Consider the following 8,217-nt stretch of genomic DNA (forward strand, 5'->3'; position numbering starts at 1 on the left):
ATAAAGACTTTTAATAAGGGGTTGGAGGACGCCTGAAGTGCTGAGGACACCGGCACTTCGCGCTAACAGATGATCACTTTAGAGGGCAAGTTGAGTACTTCCTCGAACAGTTCAATGTTCATGGTCCGTTTAACGCCCAGCTGCTGGTGGAGTTGGTAGAATAGTCGCAGTCATAACAAAAGGGTCATCGCAGTCATCGTTCATTTAACAGAAATAAGAAAATAGGGGTCGTTTGGGATCAAATGACTACTGCCACCTCAACCTGCAACATTTTCTGACAAATAATCGAAGGCTCGTAAACTGAAATAGTAGAGACAGTGTCTCAATATTGCTCTAAAGTTTGCAACCATTTGCTGGTTGGTTTAGGTTGGTAGGCATAGAACTATTGCCTGCCAGGACACGTTTTATTATTTGCATGCCGCATTTAATATGTCCAAGTTATTAAGACACATTAATATCTAGCCTCAGAGCATCTATTACGTTTTCCTTTTCTTTCTTAACAACAATAAACCATAATTGAAACCAGCCAGAACACACAATAAGTTGTTATTTTCTTTATATCTTACATCTTCCCAATCGGGACTTAAATTATCTCCCCTCTCTTTACAAATACCCTTGTTGGTTATTGGTGTATTTTATATAGGTACGTCCAATGCATATTTCAAGCAATAATGCATGAATTTCAAAAGCAAATGTTATAATGTTTTGATTTATTTCATCACAGTTTTGAACTTTACAACATGACGAGTATGAGTACTTACAGGATGATCTAAAAAAAAATGGAACCCCTAACTTAAAATGTCTGTAAGTCCGAAAGTTTTCACTTTATTGACAAATTGTTAACATCATTAGAAAGAGCGTTCAATTCTCTATAAAATCAAGTTAATTGAACTTAACTATTACTATAAATATTAGGTACCCTAGTTGTATGCCTATAAAATTTGTGTCACGAAAATCAGTGAAACGGTTTTCAACATTATCCGCGAATCACTGATTTGCGGTTTGCTGTTCTGACAATGTCGCATGTCGGAGGTTCATGAATAAAAATAGCTCATTTACGTGCTATTGTAATGAATTTAAATTTCAACAGGAGCAAAAAAATGTCATTCGGAGCTCCGTGCCACACGGCCCACTCAGTGGTCGAGTTTCAGGAACAGGCCTGCTCGGCCTTCATCGAGCCAGATGCCTGGCCACCGCAGAGTCCTGACCTCGACCCTTTTAACTTATTCGTGTGGAGCGAACTGGAGCGAATGGTGTACAGAGGTCAAGAGGATCAGCACCATCGAGGAGCTGAAGGAAAGGCTGACGGCCTGCTGGGACCAGTTGTCCCAGAGACTGCTGGCCCGCGCAGTTTGAGCCGTCCGCAAGCGACTGCAGGCCTGCGTGACGGCCCACGGAGCTCGGTTTGAGCACATGCTGAGATGAACAGCGGAAGCTAGGATGCGTGTATCTGTTTCATTGTGTGCTTCTGCGTAAACCTGTATGTAGTAAAATTGAATTTGTATGTGGTGTTGTTCGTAAAAAACAACAGATGGAGTGCTAACGGATTTCAGTGCATTGTTAACAATTGGCGATTACAGCATACATGCACCAACTTGACGTGGTTTTATAGAGGATTTAATGCTTTTTCTAATGGTGTTTGCAATTTGTCAATAAAATGAATACTTTTGGACTTATAGACATTTTAAATTAGGGGTTCCAAAATTTTTGGATCACCCTGTATAACGGACAGGAAGCACATCACTAATACATGAAGCACAGCCTAGCATTAGCACTTCCAGGCATCTACCAATTAGATTGCACTTTCCCCAAAAAGCCATTCTACGTAGCATAAACTTCGGCACAATGTGCACTCCTTTTGATAACACATTTGCACTTTTGGTCCCTGACCTTTGCTGTCCTTTGCATTGTCACGCGCCGCCCACTTTTAAGTGTCGCTGCTATTCCCTGTGCCTGCTCAACCTTCGAACGTCATACCTTCACCGTTGCGGCTCACGCAGTCGAAGTTTGTGTTTCTTTGTCTCAGAGGTCGTGGTTCATCGTCACAGGTGTAATAGTCCAGTGCCTGAGGTGTCGTGTTCCACTGTCTCAGGCGTTCGAAAGTCGTGAGCCATTTCCTCAGGCGTTCAAAAGTCATGGGCTTCTGTCTGAGATGTTCGAAAGTCATGGGCGACCGTCTCAGGCGTTCGAAGGTCGTGGTCTACTCCACTGTCTCAGATGTCGAGGGTCCACTGTCTCAGATGTCGAGGGTCCACTGTCTCAGATGTCGTGGTTCACAGTCTCAGATGTCGAGGGTCGACCGTCTCAGGTGTCGCGGTCAACCGTCTCAGATGTCGCGGTCAACCGTCTCAGATGTCACGGTCCACCGTCTCAGATGTCGCGGTCCACCGTCTCAGATGTCGCGGTCCACCGTTTCAGCTGTCGTGGGTCCACTGTCTCTTATGTCGTGGGTCCACCGTCTCAGATGTCGCGGTCCACCGTCTCAGATGTCGAGGGTCGACCGTCTCAGATGTCGCGGTCCACCGTCTCAGATGTCGTGGGTCCACTGTCTCTTATGTCGTGGGTCCACCGTCTCAGATGTCGCGGTCCACCGTCTCAGATGTCGAGGGTCGACCGTCTCAGATGTCGCGGTCCATCGTCTCAGATGTCGTGGGTCCACTGTCTCAGATGTCGCGGTCCACTGTCTCGGATGCTGTGGTCTACTGTCACAAATGTCTGGAGGGCGTGGTTCACTGTCGTAGTATCCGAAAGCTGTCTTTCAGTCTCAGGTGTCTTTTTCCACTGTTCTACGCATGCCCGGAGGTCGTATTTCACTGGTTCAGGTGACCGGACGCTTCGTCCCTGGTCAGCCCATTGTGATGGCGCTAGGAGATGTCAATCACTGGTTTAGGTGGCCGAAGGCCCGGCTTTTGGTCAGCGGGTCCATGGTGATGCTCATTGTGACGCCGCCCTCGGGCCGGGAGGACGTGAACACGGCGTCGGCGGGCACCAGGAGCGTGGAGTCGGCCTCCAGGGTGTGCAGCTCACCGGCCACCTCGACCTCGCAGCTACCCTCCTGTCGAACGGATACAGCATCGTCAGTGGATGTTCGAACTTAGCTTCACTACCTCCACCCCACAGCTGCTCCCCTGCATAACAGCAAGCACAGCGCATTCAGTGAATGTTCACCTTGCACCTCACTTCACCGCTTCCACCCCTCAGCTGCCCTTCCGCCGAACAGTGAAGATATAACCAGTGGATGCTCTACACGTATTGCCATTTGTCATTATCGGCAAACTGCTGCTGCCAGAAATGCAGCTGAAGAGGAATACTTTCAGCGTAGCTTGTGTCAGAGTAGAGTAATTATGAGCTTTAGTAAGTGGGAACATTTCATATACCTACTTTTTATCTCACAATTAATAATTTAAATTATTATTCTCACAATTTAAATTCACTTATTAAGTTTCTTGTTCCACCAGAAACCCGATCCCTAACACCTAACCCTACACTGACTTACGATCTGCCAGAGGAAGGTCTCGGCGCGCGGGTTGTGCGCCTTCAGCTTGCCCTCCCCCAGCGCGAGCACATCGGTCTGGTAGGTGAGGTCGAACAGCCGCTTACTGCCCTCGGAGTCCAGTTCAGAGCGGTGTTTAGTGATCCACTGCTGCAGCGAGAACGGCTCCTCCGTCTGTCGGGCGAGCACATGGTTAGGGGAGATGATACGAGGGGGAGGAGGCAAATGAGGGAGCCGCATGAGTTGTCAGTGACGGCGATGTTGGCTTTCGTAGTTATGAATAAAGAAGATGACGATGTCATAATCAGGGTTGTGCTCGACTCAAAAAAATTTGCCGACTCGACTCATCATTCAGGTTCAGAAAGCCCTGACTCAACTCTGACTCAAACAAGGAGCTGATTTTTTCCCTTGACTCGACTCATGACTCAAGCGGCTCAATGAAAATATGAGTTGACTCAAACTTGACTCAATTTTTTTGTTGAGTCAAGTGTGTTGACTCAAAATTGACTCAGATAAAAAAGTTGTTGAACGGGGGGGGGGGGGGTGAAAAAAAAAAATCCGGCAGCAGGGCCAGGCCTAAGTTGTTAAGCGGGGGAGAATGTAAAGCTTATATATATATATATATATATATATATATATATATATATATATATATATATATATATATATATTGTTTCTAGAAAGATGAGTCAGCTGACTCATGTTCCTAAATGTTTTGACTCAACTCAATGTCAAAAGTTATTTTACTGACTCAACTCTGACTCAACTCAACACCTTAATATTTTTGTCCGACTCAACTCTGACTCAACTCAACAGTTCAACATTTTATCCGACTCGACTCAAACCTGACTCATTTGAGTCAGAGTTGAGTCAAATCTCTGACTCGACTCATGAGTCAAGCACAACCCTGGTCATAATTCACTCAGTGTATTGCCTGGAATGAATCCGTTCAACTACTGAAGTCTGAAACCATAAAACACAGTAGCTTTTCATAACCTCAATCCGTAAATCGTTTACATTTTTACCACAAGTCACAAAGAAAGAACTATTTATAACCGTTCTAAAAAGGCAAGGAATCAATACACATCTGCTATATAAGAAAACCATATAGGAGATTAAGCCACCCACCTGTCTGACTGGATCCGGTTCGAAGTACGCCGGACACATGAAGGATCCGAGTCCCGGCTGGTTGGTGCGGTGCTCCTCAGAGTCGAAAAAGTCCTTGATGACCGGCCCGAGCTGTGACCCGAGGTCAACGCAGTAGAACCAGCGCTCCCACAAAATGTTTGTTGTCTCGCCCACGTAGTATCTGCAGGTTGGGCGGGATATGGCTGACTGCTTTGTGGTGGCATTGCGGCTCATAACCAGTGTTCGCCATGGGCCGGGCCAGCCCAGTGGGCCATGGGCTGGGCTGGGCTACGGGCTGGGCTGGGCCCTCAAATATGAAGGATCGATGAGCTGTGGATGGGCTGGGCCAGGAACTGTTAAGTGGAGTCAGGGGTTCGCAACTGAGACAAAAACTATAACTACATAGCTTTTTACAGTGCAAGACTCAAAAACGAGTTAATAAAGCACGCATGCATTGTGCATTGTGCATGCTGCTCGCAAAATATTGTTTATTTGCTAACTTTGGATACCTGTGTGGTGTCAATAATTTTTAATCCACTAATTTTTGACGGGCCGGGCTGGGCTGGGCTTTGAAGCTTTTATCATGAATGGGCTCGCGGCCTGGGCCGGGCTGTGAACCCATGGGCCTGGGCTGGGCTGGACTGGGATTCTGCGGCCCGTGGCGAACACTGCTCATAACGAATAATAAAGTCTTTACAAAGCCTTAGCCCAACGATGTTGTTAGTTGAAAGGTCGCTTATTGTTTTCGTGTTCTATATTAAGCTGAACATTATCTTGAAGATATTTCGATTTACATTTTATTTTATGCATAAGAGGACGATTGTTTTCCAATGTAGCTGCGAGCGACTTCTTATCAATTGCATGACTTAACCCTCGCCGGACCTATTGGTTTTCTACATACGCGCCGGCCGAGGGGGGGGGGGCGGGTACGACCCCCCTCGCCGTTTCGCCCCTGGTGGAGCTAGCGCGTCGCGGAAAAAAACGACCGTGTGCGCCGTTACGAGACGCAGAGATTGGTACCCGATTTTAAGGTCCTAGGTCAACCGGTGACCTCTGAGGTCAGGTCAAGTGCCCCAGGGCACGGTTCAGTTTTTGGTGAATAACTTCGCAAAAAACGGCCGCAGAGCCGCGATTTTGGCGGCATCGTGTTCGCCTCGCTCAGGCGCGTCGAATGATATACTTTTTGTTCGGGTCAGGTCAACTTAGGGTGTTGACCTCAGGTCAAGGTCAGGTCAGCACCCCCAGGTCACGAAGTAGGTCGAAAGAGGTCATGTCGCATATCATTCGATTCGGCAGGTCTTCCTGAGTCCATTGGTGGCTTTCGCGACTCGCTAGCTCAATTTGATCGGAGTTATTGACGAAAAACTAATATGACCTTGATGACGTCATAAATGACGTCACGCAAGGTCAACATTGCAAAAGTGACGCATCTAACCTTGCAAGGAGTGCATCAAATCACGATTCTGTGTGCTTGAGATAGTTGGAGATCGTTCCCGGCGCCAGAATAGCAGTTTTCATTTTTCCCCATTGACTTATAATGGTGAGGTCACGAAAATGACCTGACCTCACATGACCTTTAGGAAAAATCCGAGATATACAAATTGTGAGACTCATAAATGGATACTAGATCCTGCAAGTTTCATTTCCCTGTGACATCTCCTCTGGCAGTGAGGGCGTTGCGAAGTTGCGACATCTGAAGACCGTGCAGAGGTTCACTTATGACGTCATAGGTCAGTGACCTGACCTGGCCCAAAAATGCGGTTGGTGTCAAAAGATGCGGCTTGGATCAAAGGTCAGGTATGCCAAGTTTCAGCTCTCTATCGCCAGCGTGTTCGGAGCTATCGCGAAAAAACCCTATGGGGGCGGCACCCGCCCCCCCCCCCCTCGGCCGGCGAGGGTTAACTTGAATGAATGTTTTGTTTAATTTTATCAGGTGCATCCTTACGTTTGCACGATATAACCATCGGCTCGGGATATAAAGTAAACTCATCGGTCCTAAGGCTCCTTGTGGACACTGGATAGATTTACACCCACCTAAGACAGTCGTACTCCTGGTCCTTGACCCTCTCCCGTTCGATCACCATCCCCGTGGTGTCCTGGTAGCGCTGCGGCGAGTGCGGGATCTTACCCGGGAGCAAGAAAATCTGACAAAAGACGGGCAAGAGAATAGGTCAAAGTCGCCTGGCAACACCTTCCATGAGACAGGCTGTGCCGCTACTCGAACGTCTTATAGGTAATCTTCTGAGCATTATCATATAAGGAATGTTTACTGAAATCGTTGCACGGCCCCGATGTCAAACATTGCCATCCATGTTTGATGAAGCATGAGTCAGGAGGCGACCGGAAGTTAGGCATCTTGTATGCCGGTGCTGTGCTCACCTCCCCTTCCTTGATTTTGATGTCCTTGAACTCGCCGTTTTGCAGGGTCACGACGTTGATGTCGCCTTGCCTCTGGTAGAACACCTCCTCTCCTTCCTCCAGGTGGAAGTCCTTTCGCACGTTCGGGCCACCAACGTAGAAGACCTTCAGTTGGCCATCGCCGTGTCTGGTAAACAGGGGTTTGGTCGGTCATGCAGCTCGCCTCCTTAATTTCTAGCACTTCTCCGATCCAAGATCTTATCTTAACTTTGGTATTGAAACCATTCGATTGCCGGGCCGCTACGGCTATTGGTTGCGGAAATCTAATCCGGGTAGCCGACTTACATGCGAATTACGCCTTACGATTAGTGACCTATTTCCGATTTACTTATGCTAATTGTTTTCCGTTGCCTGCAGTAGTATGACTAAATTGAACACCTCCACAGCAGGTCATGAGTGGCGACACAACCCAGGCAATGCCTGGTCGGAGTTAACGTTTCACCCGTCAACCTCAACATTACGATGCTTCTGTTATTTCAAATGCCAAAGTTTGAAATACGAGCGTGAGAGTTTCACGGTCTGCTCTCCAGACCGGAGCAAGCCAGATCTAGCAGACGCGAAGTTCGCAACTAAGCGCCCAGCACTTACAGCATTTTATTGCACACCGGGGGCAGGAACGACGCTTTATTAGCGTCGATCCACTGCGCCGTTGTCGTCTTGGTCGCCATGGTAACACAGATATCCCTCGGCCGGACGAGGCGGCACGGCGCTCTCCACGACACAGACGACTCCGTACTGAGCAAGTGCTCAGTGCAGCCGGCCTGGGGCGGAGATGAGTCGGCCGAATCGTGGCGCCCCTGTCGACCGGACCTGTTTCATAAACAGATCCACGACCGGGCCAGTTTGGCTGCAGGTTCTACGGTCCCTGAGAGGCGCGGCAGACGCCACCATAGCGACAGCGTGTCTGGCAGAGTGATAGATGGCCGGTCCAATTCGATTCCGGAGATCGCGAAGTAAACGTTTATATCCTCCTGTTTCGTTTTGATCACGGCTAACAACAGAGCCTTATGAAGTCTCAGGCTATGAGGTAAATATTGCGAAGTTCATTTCAGCGGTATTTGCTGCTAAGCCTTTCTTCCTTAGACTCCGTCCTTATATAGCGACCTTGACAGGAGTGACGTACAACATGCTGTTTCTATTATAACCATACCACCGGACGGTCTGGCAGCCGCTGCTGA

The 8,217-nt window shown here is 48.1% G+C and overlaps 1 protein-coding gene across 1 annotated transcript; it reads right to left on the reverse strand.

Annotated features, from left to right (window-relative positions):
• Window positions 1–615: 615 nt before the first annotated feature.
• On the reverse strand, window positions 616–7,772 carry LOC122389950 (3-hydroxyanthranilate 3,4-dioxygenase-like). The gene is made up of 6 exons (XM_043382463.1): window positions 7,628–7,772; window positions 7,001–7,166; window positions 6,656–6,765; window positions 4,622–4,802; window positions 3,497–3,667; window positions 616–3,055 (listed from the first exon to the last, which is right to left on the reverse strand). The coding sequence occupies exons 1-6, from the start codon at window positions 7,705–7,707 to the stop codon at window positions 2,879–2,881; spliced, it is 885 nt and encodes a 294-aa protein (XP_043238398.1). The 5' UTR covers window positions 7,708–7,772; the 3' UTR covers window positions 616–2,878.
• Between the last annotated feature and the right edge of the window lie 445 nt (window positions 7,773–8,217).

Source organism: Amphibalanus amphitrite, unplaced genomic scaffold, assembly GCF_019059575.1.
Source record: "Amphibalanus amphitrite isolate SeventyFive unplaced genomic scaffold, NRLGWU_Aamphi_draft 000377F_arrow, whole genome shotgun sequence".
NCBI classification, from domain to species: Eukaryota; Metazoa; Arthropoda; class Thecostraca; order Balanomorpha; family Balanidae; genus Amphibalanus; species Amphibalanus amphitrite.

Excerpts from the sequence above, each read along its gene's own strand:
- LOC122389950 (XM_043382463.1), bottom strand. The coding sequence starts at position 7,707 with ATGGCGACCAAGACGACAACGGCGCAGTGGATCGACGCTAATAAAGCG. Across the intron at positions 7,167-7,627 it reads CCGGTGTGCAATAAAATGCT|ACACGGCGATGGCCAACTGA; the intron begins GTAAGTGCTGGG and ends CCTGTTTACCAG. Across the intron at positions 6,766-7,000 it reads TCAAAATCAAGGAAGGGGAG|ATTTTCTTGCTCCCGGGTAA; the intron begins GTGAGCACAGCA and ends GTCTTTTGTCAG.